General features: G+C 48.8%; 1 protein-coding gene across 1 annotated transcript in view; it reads left to right on the top strand.

Annotated features, from left to right (window-relative positions):
- LOC129829538 (E3 ubiquitin-protein ligase TRIM63-like) overlaps positions 1 to 15,174 on the top strand; it is a 34,559-nt gene that overhangs the window by 8,886 nt on the left and 10,499 nt on the right. The window contains exons 3-7 of the mRNA XM_055891293.1: positions 9,445 to 9,593; positions 9,840 to 10,017; positions 10,416 to 10,511; positions 11,145 to 11,378; positions 15,038 to 15,060. Coding sequence (XP_055747268.1) covers positions 9,445 to 9,593; positions 9,840 to 10,017; positions 10,416 to 10,511; positions 11,145 to 11,378; positions 15,038 to 15,060 — 680 coding nt within the window. The remainder of the gene's footprint in view (positions 1 to 9,444; positions 9,594 to 9,839; positions 10,018 to 10,415; positions 10,512 to 11,144; positions 11,379 to 15,037; positions 15,061 to 15,174) is intronic.

The raw sequence follows: 15,174 nt of genomic DNA, 5'->3' as shown, positions 1-15,174 counted from the left end.
GTTACTCCCCAACCCTGGTTACAGACAGTTACTCCCTGGTTACAGAGAGTTACTCTCCAGCCCTGGTTACAGACAGTTACTCCCCAACCCTGGTTACAGACAGTTACTCCCCAACCCTGGTTACAGACAGTTACTCTCCAGCCCTCCTTACAGACAGTTACTCCCTGGTTACAGACAGTTACTCTCCAGCCCTGGTTACAGACAGTTACTCCCTGATTACAGACAGTTACTCTCCAGCCCTGGTTACAGACAGTTACTCCCTGATTACAGACAGTTACTCTCCGACCCTGGTTACAGACAGTTACTCCCTGGTTACAGACAGTTACTCCCTGGTTACAGACAGTTACTCCCTGATTACAGACAGTTACTCTCCAACCCTGGTTACAGACAGTTACTCTCCAGCCCTCCTTACAGACAGTTACTCCCTGGTTACAGACAGTTACTCCCCAACCCTGGTTACAGACAGTTACTCCCTGATTACAGACAGTTACTCTCCAACCCTGGTTACAAACAGTTACTCTCCAACCCTTTTTCCAGACAGTTACTCCCCAACCCTGGTTACAGACAGTTACTCTCCAACCCCGGTTACAGACAGTTACTCCCCAGCCCTCCTTACAGACAGTTACTCCCTGGTTACAGACAGTTACTCTCCAGCCCTGGTTACAGACAGTTACTCCCTGATTACAGACAGTTACTCTCCAGCCCTGGTTACAGACAGTTACTCCCTGATTACAGACAGTTACTCTCCGACCCTGGTTACAGACAGTTACTCCCTGGTTACAGACAGTTACTCCCTGGTTACAGACAGTTACTCCCTGATTACAGACAGTTACTCTCCAACCCTGGTTACAGACAGTTACTCTCCAGCCCTCCTTACAGACAGTTACTCCCTGGTTACAGACAGTTACTCCCCAACCCTGGTTACAGACAGTTACTCCCTGATTACAGACAGTTACTCTCCAACCCTGGTTACAGACAGTTACTCTCCAACCCTTTTTCCAGACAGTTACTCCCCAACCCTGGTTACAGACAGTTACTCTCCAACCCCGGTTACAGACAGTTACTCCCCAGCCCTGGTTACAGACAGTTACTCTCCAACCCTGGTTACAGACAGTTACTCCCCAACCCTGGTTACAGACAGTTATTCCCCAACCCTGGTTACAGACAGTTACTCTCCAGCCCTCCTTACAGACAGTTACTCCCTGGTTACAGACAGTTACTCTCCAGCCCTGGTTACAGACAGTTACTCCCTGATTACAGACAGTTACTCTCCGACCCTGGTTACAGACAGTTACTCCCTGGTTACAGACAGTTACTCTCCGACCCTGGTTACAGACAGTTACTCCCCAACCCTGGTTACAGACAGTTATTCCCCAACCCTGGTTACAGACAGTTACTCCCTGGTTATAGACAGTTACTCTCCAACCCTGGTTACAGACAGTTACTCCCCAACCCTGGTTACAGACAGTTACTCCCTGGTTATAGACAGTTACTCCCTGGTTCCAGACAGTTACTCCCCAACCCTGGTTCCAGACAGTTACTCCCCAACCCTGGTTACAGACAGTTACTCCCTGGTTATAGACAGTTACTCTCCAACCCTGGTTACAGACAGTTATTCCCCAACCCTGGTTACAGACAGTTACTCCCTGGTTACAGACAGTTACTCTCCAACCCTGGTTACAGACAGTTACTCCCCAACCCTGGTTACAGACAGTTATTCCCCAACCCTGGTTACAGACAGTTACTCCCTGGTTATAGACAGTTACTCCCTGGTTCCAGACAGTTACTCCCCAACCCTGGTTCCAGACAGTTACTCCCCAACCCTGGTTCCAGACAGTTACTCCCCAACCCTGGTTACAGACAGTTACTCCCTGGTTACAGACAGTTACTCCCTGGTTCCAGACAGTTACTCCCTGGTTCCAGACAGTTACTCCCTGGTTCCAGACAGTTACTCCCTGGTTCCAGACAGTTACTCCCCAACCCTGGTTCCAGACAGTTACTCCCCAACCCTGGTTCCAGACAGTTACTCCCCAACCCTGGTTACAGACAGTTACTCCCTGGTTACAGACAGTTACTCCCTGGTTCCAGACAGTTACTCCCTGGTTACAGACAGTTACTCCCTGGTTCCAGGCAGTTACTCCCTGGTTACAGACAGTTACTCCCTGGTTCCAGACAGTTACTCCCCAACCCTGGTTCCAGGCACATTCATTTACAGCTCCTCTTCAAACCCAGCTGGTCCGTAATGAAAGAGAGGAGCACTGAGAGGAGTGATCTGCTGTTATACCCAGAAGCAGCTGAGGACAAGAGCACGATTCTACGATCTCTATCCTCTGCTCTGTGTGGGGGGGGGGGGGGGGGGGGGGATCACTGTGTTTCTGTCTGTAAACTACTAAACTTATTCGATGAAGGAGTCTGCCTCAGCAACGGCCACTAAAACACTTTATCTCCCAGTTGATCAACAGAGGGTTGGTTATTAGATTATTCTGGATGATGATCTGTGGTTTCAAATGTTTGATACTTGCATGATAATACCCAACTGACGTCAGAACAGCTGTTTCAGAACAGCTGAGAGTTGTTTACAGAGAGGAGAGACTATTTCCTGTAATAGTTAGCCAATTACTCAGAGCGAAGATCCGTTAATGTTTTCTGGGCACGGTGGGCAAGTTTCAGGTTGTCCTTATTTCCAGTCAGTCATCGCTCTCACAAACACCTGGAGAAGTCTCTGGAGTCACATTACTATCATAAAGCAATGTTCTGAGATGTGCAGCAACCCGAAGGCATGGACGTCATGCTGAGTGTATATGTACACATTATATATACTACCGGTCAAAAGTTTTAGAGCACCTACTCATTCCAGGGTTTTTCTTTATTTTTACTATTTTCTACATTGTAGAATAATAGTGAAGACATCAAAACTATGAAATAACACATATGGAATCATGTAGGAACCAAAAAAAGTGTTAAACTGTCACGATCGTGTGGAGGATTGATGGACCAAAACGCAGCAGTAGGAAAATAAGCCATATTCCTTTTAATGAATACGAAGGCAAAAACGAAACAAAAACACTTACACACTAACAAAACAAGAAAACGATCGTGAAGCTATGAACGAAGTGCACATACAGGCTACAAACGTATAACATAGACAATTACCCACATCACATGAAAGCCTATGGCTACCCTAAATATGGCTCCCAATCAGAGACAACAGAAATCAGCTGTCTCTAATTGGGAACTCATTCAGGCAACCATAGACTCTCCTAGACAACTAAACCAACATAGACAACGCTAGACACATGCACTCAACACAAACCCATACACTACACCCAACACCCCCTTTACCCTATAATCACCCAAAACCAACAAAACACAAACATTCCCCATGTCACACCCTGACCTAACTAAAATAATAAAGAAAAACAAAGAATACTAAGGCCAGGGCGTGACATAACCCTCCCCCTTAAGGTGCGAACTCCGGGCGCACCATTACACAGTCTAGGGGAGGGTTCGGGTGGGCTTCCTTCCACGGTGGCGGCTCCGGCACTGGTCGTGGTCCCCACCCCACCACAGTCACTAACCGCCTCCTTAGCTTCCTCCAAATGACCCCCCTCCACATTAACCCTACTGAATTAAGGGGCAGTTCCGGACTAAGGGGCAGTTCCGGACTAAGGGGCAGTTCCGGACTAAGGGGCAGCTCCGGACTAAGGGGCAGCTCCGGACTAAGGGGCAGCTCCGGACTAAGGGGCAGTACCAGGGTAAGGGGCAGCACCAGGATAAGGGGCAGCACCAGGATAAGGGGCAGCTCCGGACTGAGGAACGGCAGCTCCGGACTGAGGGACTGCAGCTCCGGACTGAGGAACGGCAGCTCCGGACTGAGGGACTGCAGCTCCGGACTGAGGGACTGCAGCTCCGGACTGAGGGACTGCAGCTCCGGACTGAGGGACTGCAGCTCCGGACTGAGGGACGGCCCATGGCTGGCTGACAGATCTGGCTGCTCATGGCTGGCTGACGGATCTGGCTGCTCATGGCTGGCTGACGGATCTGGCTGCTCATGGCTGGCTGACGGATCTGGCTGCTCATGGCTGGCTGACGGATCTGGCTGCTCATGGCTGGCTGACGGATCTGGCTGCTCATGGCTGGCTGACGGATCTGGCTGCTCATGGCTGGCTGACGGATCTGGCTGCTCATGGCTGGCTGACGGATCTGGCTGCTCATGGCTGGCTGACGGATCTGGCTGCTCATGGCTGGCTGACGGATCTGGCTGCTCATGGCTGGCTGACGGATCTGGCTGCTCATGGCTGGCTGACGGATCTGGCTGCTCATGGCTGGCTGACGGATCTGGCTGCTCATGGCTGGCTGACGGATCTGGCTGCTCATGGCTGGCTGACGGATCTGGCTGCTCATGGCTGGCTGACGGATCTGGCTGCTCATGGCTGGCTGGCGGATCTGGCTGCTCATGGCTGGCTGGCGGATCTGGCTGCTCATGGCTGACTGGCGGATCTGGTAGATCCTGTCTGGTTGGCGGCTCTGGCAGATCCTGTCTGGTTGGCGGCTCTGGCAGATCCTGTCTGGTTGGCGGCTCTGGCAGATCCTGTCTGACGAATGGCTCTAGCGGCTCCTGACTGACGAACGGCTCTGACGGCTCGGGACAGACGGGCGGCTCTAATGGCTCGGGGCAGACGGATGGCTCAGATGGCGCTGGGTAGACGGATGGCTCAGATGGCGCTGGGTAGACGGATGGCTCAGATGGCGCTGGGTAGACGGATGGCTCAGATGGCGCTTGGCAGACGGGCAGTTCAGGCATCGCTGTGCAGACGACAGACTCTTGCCGGCTGAGGCGCACTGTAGGCCTGGTGCCGGAACTGGTGGTACCGGGCTGGGGACACGCATCTCAGGGCTAGTGCGGGGAGCAGGAACAGGGCATACTGGACCCTGGGAGCGCACATTAGGCCTAGTGCGTGGTGCCGGAACTGGTGGTACCGGACTGGGGACACGCATCTCAGGGCTAGTGCGGGGAGCAGCAACAGGACGCACAGGACTCTGGGGACACACAGGAGGCTTGGTGCGTGGTTTATGCACTGGTGGTAAAGGGCTGGAGACACGCACCATAGGGCTAGTGCGTGGAGGAGGCACTGGTGGTACTGGGTAGGGGCGGGGAGGTGGCGCCGGAAATACCGGACCGTGCATGCGTACTGGCTCCCTTGAGCGCAGAGCCTGCCCAACCTTACCTGGTTGTATGCTCCCCGTCGCCTGACCAGTGCGGGGAGGTGGAAAAACCCGCACTGGGCTATGTAGGCGAACCGGGGACACCATGCGTAAGGCTGGTGTCATGTACGCCGGCCCGAGGAGACGCACTGGTGACCAGATGCGTTGGGCCGGCTTCATGACATACAGCGCTCAGTCTAGCCCGGCCGATACGAGGAGCTGAAATGTACGGAACCGGGCTATGCACGCACAGGAGACACCGTGCGCTCTACTGCGCAACACGGTGTCTGCCCTGTCTGCCCGTACTCTCGCTCTCCACGGTAAGTACAGGGAGTACGCGCAGGTTTCCTACCTGACTTCGCCACACTCCCTTTAAGGCCCCCCCCAAGAAATTTTTGGGTTGTACTCACGGGCTTTCAGCCTTGTCTCCGTGCTGCCTCCTCATATCGCCTCCTCTCGGCTTTAGCTGCCTCCAGCTCTTCACGAGGAAGGCGATATTCTCCCGGTTGTGCCCACGGCCCCTTACCATCCAGTACCTCCTCCCATGTCCAAGAATCCTGTGTAGGTGGGTCCTGTTGCCGCTTTACATGCCGCTTGGTCCTGTATTGGTGGGTAATTCTGTCACGATCGTGTGGAGGATTGACGGACAAAAACGCAGCAGTAGGAAAATAAGCCATATTCCTTTTAATGAATATGAAGGCAAAAACGAAACAAAAACACTTACACACTAACAAAACAAGAAAACGATCGTGAAGCTATGAACGAAGTGCACATACAGGCTACAAATGTATAACATAGACAATTACCCACATCACATGAAAGCCTATGGCTACCCTAAATATGGCTCCCAATCAGAGACAACAGAAATCAGCTGTCTCTAATTGGGAACTCATTCAGGCAACCATAGACTCTCCTAGACAACTAAACCAACATAGACAACGCTAGACACATGCACTCAACACAAACCCATACACTACACCCAACACCCCCTTTACCCTATAATCACCCAAAACCTATAAAACACAAACATTCCCCATGTCACACCCTGACCTAACTAAAATAATAAAGAAAACAAAGAATACTAAGGCCAGGGCGTGACATAAACAAATCAAAATATATTTTATAATGCTCCATGCTTGACGGCGGGAAATACACATGCGGAGATCATCCGTTCACCCACACTGCATCTCACAAAGACACCCTTATTGATGTCACCCTTATTGATGTCACCTCCCGGGTGGCGCAGTGGTCTAGGGCACTGCATCGCAGTGCTAGCTGCGCCACCAGAGTCTCTGAGTTCGCGCCCAGGCTGGGCTGGGTTCGCGCCCAGGCTCTGTCGCAGCCGGCCGCCACCGGGAGGTCCGTGGGGCGACGCACAATTGGCATAGCGTCGTCCGGGTTAGGGAGGGTTTGGCCGGTAGGGATATCCTTGTCTCAGTATGTAAAATGTAATGAAATGTAAAAAAAATATGTAATAAAATGTATGCACTCTACTGTAAGTCGCTCTGGATAAGAGCGTCTGCTAAATGACTAAAATGTAAATGTAAAATGTTGTTAAATTCACTTCAAAGAGTGTAGATAAAGGGGAGGAGACAGGTTAAAGAAGGATTTTTAAGCCTTGAGACAATTGAGACATGGCTTGTGTTTGTGTGTGTGGCATTCCGAAGGTGAATGGGCAAAACAAAAGATTTAAGTGCTTTTGAACAGTGTACGATAGTAGGTGCCAGGCGCACCGGTTTGTGTCAAGATCTGCAACGCTGCTGGGTTTTTCGCGCTCAACCATTTCCCGTATGTATTTAGAACGGTCTACCACCCAGAGAACATCCAGACAACTTGACACAACCGTAGGAAGCATTGGAGTCAACATGGGCCAGCTTCCCTGTGGAAACGCTGGGTGGTAGCCTAGCGGTTAAGAGGTTGGGCCAGTAACCGAAAGGTTGCTGGTTCGAATCCTCAAGCCGACTAGGCTAAATCTGCCGATGTGCCTTAAGCAAGGCACTTAGCCCTAACTGCTCTTGTAAGTCGCTCTGGATAAGAGTGTCTGCTAAATGACGGAAATGTAAATTAACACTTTCGGCACCTTGTAGACTCCATGCCCTGACGAATTGAGGCTGTTCTGAGGGCAAGGAGGGGGGGTGCAACTCAGTATTAGAAAATGGCGCCGGAGGGTAGGGCTGCCGGTTAACCAACCATGCTATTTTGTTTGTTTTTTCACGTTGTTCGTAACTTGTTTTGTACATAATGTTGCTGCTACCGTCTCTTATGACTGAAAAGAGCTTCTGGACATCAGAACTGTGATTACTCACCTCAGATTGGACGAGGAGTTCTTCTTCAATGAGTCGGATGTGAGGGATATACTACAGACACCCGACCAGATCCAGATCCCCGTGATTCGCTGGAAAAGGGAAACGTAGGTTTCGCGGAAAGAGATCAGGATGCCCTGCGAGGATCCGACGACGAGTGGCTAATCTGCCCTTGCCTTCCGTCCTGCTAGCTAACGTTCAATCGCTGGAAAATAAATGTGATGAACTGAAAGAACGTATATCCTACCAACGGGACGTTAAAAACTGTAATATCTTATTTTTCACCAAGTCGTGGCTTAATGATGACATTAAGAACATACAGATGGCGGGTTATAGCACAGCAGCCTCTGGTAAGACACGGGGCGGGGGCCTATACATATTTGTAAACAATAGCTGGTGCACAATATCTAAGGAAGTCTCAGGGTTTTGCTCGCCTGAGGTAGAGTATTTAATGATAAGCTGTAGACCACACTATCTACCAAGAGACTTTTCATCTGTATTTTCGTAGTTGTCTACATACCACCACAGACCGAGACTGGCACTAAAACCACACTCAATGAGCTGTATACCGCCATAAGCAAACAGGAAAACGTTCATCCAGAGACGGCGCTCCTAGTGGCCGGAGACTTTAATGCAGGGAAACTTAAATCAGTTTTATCAAAAGGTTTTACAGCTGCAACATCGAAAGCATCCTGACGGGTTGCATCACTGCCTGGTATGGCAACTGCTCGGCCTCCGACTGCAAGGCACTACAGAGGGTAGTGCGTAAGGCCCAGTACATCAATGGGGCCAAGCTTCCTGCCATCCAGGACCTCTATACCAGGTGGTGTCAGAGGAAGGCCCTAAAAATTGTCAAAGACTCCAGCCACCCAAGTCATAGACTGTTCTCTCTGCTACCGCACGGCAAGCGGTACCAGAGTGTCAAGTCTAGGTCCAAGAGACTTCGAAACAGCTTCTACCCCCAAGCCATAAGACTCCTGAACATCTAATCAAATGGCTACCCAGACTATTTGCATTGCAACCCCCTCTTCCCCCCGTTCTACGCTACTGCTACTCTCTGTTATTATCTATGCATAGTTACTTTAATAACTACCTACATGTACATAATTACCTCAATTACCTTGACACCGCACATTGACACATTGACTCTGTACCGGTACCCCCTGTATATAGTCCCGCTATTGTTATTTACTGCTGCTCTTTAATAATTTTTTCTTCTTATCTCTTACATTTTTGGGGATTTTCTTAAAACTGCATTGTTGATTAAGGGCTTGTAAGTAAGTATTACTGTAAGGTCTACAGCTGTTATATTCGGCGCATGTGAGAAATCAAATTTGATTTGATGTTTTGTACATTCAGTGTATATATAATGTTCTATATTTAAACTGAGACTCAGCAATATGACGTTGCCACGAGCAACAGGCCCGATACAGCTGTTTACTTCCTGCATCGCTGTGTGTGTGCATGTGTGTGTGTGTTTTGTCACGAACCGGCTCAGAGCCCGTAACAAAAGGGAGACCATGTGGAGATAAGGAGTAACCAAAATATATTTATTTAACTAACGAAACTAGGTATAATATACAATGGGATGTGTAATCAGTAATCAGTAGTGTAAGTGAGTGTTTTGCATGCATGAATGTGATAATGCAGGGTGTTGAAAGATGCTAACACAAACAACCAAAAAGCACCATGAAACATAACCGAAACACAAACAAATCTGTCAAGGTATCTGCCTGGAGAGAGTCTCCCCCATGAATGGGGAAGTGGTGTATTTATCTTGGGAGAGTGGGCCCAGGTGTTTCCATGTAGCTGACGACCCTCCCAACTCCGCCCACCAGCATCCTAATAAGGAAACAAGATTAAAGAGAGAGAAAGCGGTAGACAGAGTGGGAGGGTCGTCACAGTTTATAGACAGCATGTTGAGTAAGGTGTGTAGCCCTCTCTGTTCCAGGTGGGGTCTGGAGGGAGGTTCCGCTGTCCGTCCTGCAATCAGGAAGTTGTGTTGGACCGTCACGGTGTCTACGGGCTGCAGCGCAACCTGCTGGTAGAGAATATTATTGACGTCTACAAACAGGAGTCCACCAGGTGAGAACAGAGGTCTTTAATGTAAAGAGCTTTGGTAAGGGAGGGGATGGGATTAGACATATTAGTGACGTCTACAAATAGTCACCAGGTGAGGGAGTAGAATGTGGGTCGCTCTCCTGAAGGTTTCAAAATAAGGACGCCAAAGGAATATCAACAAATTACATCTAGACGGCATTTTAGTTTTTACTTTGGCTTCCTAATCCTGACTGACATTTCCTCCTCATCTCCTTCCCACAATCCTCCTAGATCTAGATCCCAGTCGTCAAAGCCTGCGGGCCAGCCCACCTGTGAGGAGCACAACGGTGAGAAGGTCAACATTTACTGCATCACCTGTCAGGTGCCCACTTGTTCCCTCTGCAAGGTGTTCGGTGCCCACAACACCTGCCAGGTGGCACCGCTGACACAAGTCTACCAGCAGCAGAAGGTGAGTGAGTGAGGCCACAGGCATGGGTCGCACATTGATGACATCACAGAAGGCAACTTTCACCTGGGTAGTGTTCATTAGGGCACACTGTAGCAAAAAAAAAAATCTTATTGGACAAGTTCTGTGGGATGATACCTGGGTGTAGAGATGGGCCTTGGAAATCATTGGTTAATTTGTGCTGTAACGTATCAGGGGGCTCATCATGGATCATATTAGACTAGGAAAGAAAGTAGCCTGACTCACCAGGCAGTTACAGGTTTTGCTTCAGTGAAACTTTTACACTTTAGATGTATGATGATATCATAAGATGTGTAGAATAGAAAATAAAATGATTCTGACTCCACCGGTAACAGTAGCTACGGTAATTCCTCTGTGAAACCTCTCCTTTCTCTCAACAGGCTGAGCTGAGTGAGGAGGTTAGCTCCTTGGTGGCGTCGAACGGCCAGGTCCAAGCCTTCATCGATGAGTTGGAAGTGACCTGCAAGACTGTTGAGGTTAGCCCTGTTTGTGTTGTATCTTCTCTGGTGTGTTGTCACTTTTTACACCTATAAAGTGTTGAGTGCTGCTTGGTGTAGTTATAAGATCAAGATTCAAATCAACAGTGAGCCAAAGTTTTGTTTATACTCAGCCTGTAACTAATACAATATTTTTATTTTATTTTATTTTAATTTAACCTTTTATTTAACTGGACAAGTCGGTTAAGAACAAATTATTATTTACCGTGACGGCCAAAACCAAACCCAGACAACGCTGGGCCAATTGTGCTCCGCCCTATCGGACTCCCAATCACGGCCCGTTGTGATACAGCCTGGAATCGAACCAGAGTCTGTAGTGACGCCTCTAGCACTGAGATGCAGTGCCTTAGAGCACTGTGCCACTCGGGAGCCCAATCTATGAGTTATACTTTTCCAGTTGTTCAGTTATAAAGAATGTTGATGTTAGTGCCTTTTTGTGTCTGTTCTACTTTGATGTATTGTCATGGACACCCATAAAGTGGATGAGTGCTGCTTGGTTTTGATCAGTAATACTCTGCCAACAAAAACTTGTCCTTACGACGTCCCAAAATGATCTCTATAAAGTCGTCAGGACGTCTGAAAAAGTTTGACCGCGTGTCTGTGTTTCTACAGGAGAACTGTAAGACCCAGAAGCAGACAGTGTGTGAGAAGTTTAACCGTATCCTCGCCATCCTGGAGGAGCGACAGAGGATCATGAAGCAGCGAGTCACGTACGAGCAGGAGGAGAAGACGGGTCACGCTCGTTCCCTGGTACGATCCTACAGAGAGAGCTTAGAGACCAGCACCAAACTGGTAGAGACTGCTGTGACCACCATGGAGGAACCTGAGATGGCTGCCTTCATGAAGGTACAATACCGTACAGTACAATACAGTACCATACAATACAATACAGTATGATACAATACAGTACCATTCAATGCAGTATGATACCATACCATACCATACAATACAATACAGTACGATACCATACAATACAGTATGATACCATACAATACAGTACGATACATTACAATATGATACCGTACAATACAGTACGATACCATACGATACAATACCATACAATACAGTACGATACCATACAATACAGTATGATACCATACAATACGATACCATACGATACCGTACAATACAGTATGATACCATACAATACAGTACGATACAATACCATACAATACAGTACGATACAATACCATACAATACAGTATGATACAATACAGTACGATACCATACAATACAACACAGTACGATACCATACAATATAATACAGTATGATACCATACAATACAATACAGTATGATACCATACGATACAATACAGTATGATACCATACAATACAGTACGATCCCATACAATACGATACCATACAATACCGTACGATACCATACAATACAATACAATACCGTACGATACAATACAGTACGATACAATACAATACGATACCGTACGATACAATACAGTACGATACAATACAATACGATACCGTACGATACAATACAGTACGATACAAGAGGGAGTACTGGTACAGAGTCAGTGTGGAGGCTATATACAGGGGGTACTGGTACAGAGTCAATGTGGAGGCTATATACAGGGGGTACTGGTACAGAGTCAGTGTGGAGGCTATATACAGGGGGTACTGGTACAGAGTCAATGTGGAGGCTATATACAGGGGGTACTGGTACAGAGTCAGTGTGGAGGCTATATACAGGGGGTACTGGTACAGAGTTAATGTGGAGGCTATATACAGGGGGTACTGGTACAGAGTCAACGTGAAGGCTATATACAGGGTGTTACGGTACAGAGTCAATGTGGAGGCTATATACAGGGAGTACCGGTACAGAGTCAATGTGGAGGCTATATACAGGGGGTACTGGTACAGAGTCAATGTGGAGGCTATATACTGGGGGTACTGGTACAGAGTTAATGTGGAGGCTATATACAGGGGGTACTGGTACAGAGTCAACGTGCGGGGGTACAGGTTAGTCGAGGTAATTTGTACAGGAGTGAGTGAGTGAGTGAGTGAGTGAGTGAGTGAGTGAGTGAGTGAGTGAGTGAGTGAGTGGGTGAGTGAGTGAATGAATGAGTGCATGTGTGCTAAGATGTGGAGAATCAGTGCAGGTGATCAGTCCAGTTCAAGTGTTCAGCAGTCTGATGGCTTGTAGATAGAACCTGTCTCTGAGCCTGTTGGTATCAGACCTCGTACCCGACGGTAAGGGAGTGAACAGCACGGTCCCCGTGACGGGAGCACGGTCCCCGTGACGGGAGCACGGTCCCCGTGACGGGAGCACGGTCCCCGTGACGGGAGCACGGTCCCAGTGATGTACTGGGCCAACTGGTGGACCTTTTGGTCGTGGACAGAGCAATTCCCGTACCAGGCCGTGATGCAACTGGGCAGGATGCTCTCGATCGTATTTGGAGAGGACCTGGGTCGGCATGCCGTATTTCTCCAGCTGCCGTAGGAAGTAGAGACGCTGTTGCGCCCTCTTGACCAGAGTGGTGGAGGTGTTGGTCCATGTTAAGTCCTCGGTGATGTGGACGCTGAGGAACTGACTCTCTCTACTGCAGTCCTTGGTGATGTGGACGCAGAGGAACTGACTCTCTCTACTGCAGTCCTTGGTGATGTGGACGCAGAGGAACTGACTCTCTCTACTGCAGTCCTCGGTGATGTGGACGCAGAGGAACTGACTCTCTCTACTGCAGTCCTCGGTGATGTGGACGCTGAGGAACTGACTCTCTCTACTGCAGTCCTCGGTGATGTGGACGCTGAGGAACTTAAAACTGCTGACTCTCTTCACTGCAGTCCTCGGTGATGTGGACGCTGAGGAACTTAAAACTGCTGACTCTCTTCACTGCAGTCCTCGGTGATGTGGACGCTGAGGAACTTAAAACTGCTGACTCTCTTCACTGCAGTCCTCGGTGATGTGGATCGGGGCATGGTCCTTCCTCTGCTTCCTGAAGTCAACAATCAACTTGCTGACATTAAGGGAGCTGTTGTTGTCCTGGCACCACAATGCCAGTTCAATTACCTCCTCCCTATAGGCTGACTCGTCGTTGTTGGTTATCAGGCCTATAACCGTGGTGTTGTGCAAAGCCACACAGTCGTGGGTGAACGGGGACTACAGCTGAGGACACCACGGTGTTAAGAGTCAGTGTAAAGGAAGTGTTGTTGCCAATCCTCACAGCCTGTGGTCTGCCGGTCAAGAAGTGTTGTTGCCAATCCTTACAGCCTGTGGTCTGCCCGTCAGGAAGTGTTGTTGCCAATCCTTACAGTCTGTGGTCTGCCGGTCAGGAAGTGTTGTTGCCAATCCTTAGAGTCTGTGGTCTGCCCGTCAGGAAGTGTTGTTGCCAATCCTTACAGTCTGTGGTCTGCCCGTCAGGAAGTGTTGTTGCCAATCCTTACAGCCTGTGGTCGGCCTGTCAGGAAGTCCAGGATCCAGTTGCAGAGGGTAGTGTCTAGACCCAGGGCTCTGAGCTTGGTGTCGCGTTTGGAGGGAACAAAAGTGTTGAATGCTGAACTGTAGTCAATGAACAGCATTTTCACATAGGTGTCCCTCTTGTCCAGATGTGTTACGTCCGTGTGAGTAGCGATGGAAATAACATCTTCCGTGGATCTGTTGGAGTGGGTCCAGCGTCCCCGGCATGTGGGCCATGACCAGCCTCTCGAAGCACTTCATGATGACCAGCTTGAGCACGACGGGGCGATTTAATCATTTGGGTATATTCACCTTTGTTTTTCTTGGGCACTGGGACGATGGTGGCCTCCTTGAAGGAGGTGGGGACTACAGCCTGGGACAGGGACAGGTTAAATGTGTCCGAGAAGACGCCCGCCAGTTGGTCAGCACACACCCTGAGGACGCGGCCAGGGATTCCATCTGTGCTGTTGGTTTTGCGAGTCTACACTCTTTTGAGAGTTTTCCTCACGTCAGCATCGGAGAGCAAAAGCACCTGGTCGTCCAGAGCAGTGAGAGTTTTCCTGAATGGCTCGGTATTGTCTACCTCAAAGTGAGCATAGAATGTTTTTTGCTCGTCTGGGACGGAGGCTTCAGTGGGAACCACACCGCTGGATTTGCCTATGTATTCTGTGGTCTTTGCCACATCCGTCGTGAGTCTAAATTGTCGAACATCAATTCAAGTTTGAGGCTGTATTGTCTTTTTGAGTCCCTAATGGATTTGCGGACCTCGTACCTGCTTGCCCTGTACGCGCCGTGCGTCACCGAGTCATCGGGGTTCATTCTGCTGACATTGAATGTTCTCAGTATGGATATCTCTGTTCGTCCAGGGTTTTTGGTTGGGGTATGTCCGGTTTGTTATTGTGGGTACAACATCATCAAACACATTTCCTAGTGAAGAATGTGACTGACAATGTATATTCACTCAATGTTGATGGATGCAATACAATACAATATTGAAAGACTTTGATAGGGAAACATATTTCATACTGGAATTTTTGTTATCTATCTTTTACGTCAATTGCTTTTAATCATTTTGCCTTTTTCCCTTTTTCTCAGATTGCAAAAGACTTGATTGTAAAGTGAGTTCCCTCTTATTTTTAATCTGGTACTGATAATAAGTAACTAATAAGAAGTACGATTTGTTAGAAGTTTGGAACGGTTTATACCATTCTACTTATAAATACATTGTCTTT

Source organism: Salvelinus fontinalis, chromosome 31 (genome assembly GCF_029448725.1).
Source record: "Salvelinus fontinalis isolate EN_2023a chromosome 31, ASM2944872v1, whole genome shotgun sequence".
NCBI lineage: Eukaryota > Metazoa > Chordata > Actinopteri > Salmoniformes > Salmonidae > Salvelinus > Salvelinus fontinalis.
The sequence above is the reverse complement of the archived record's forward strand: the minus strand, read 5'-3'. Positions and strand labels throughout refer to the sequence as shown.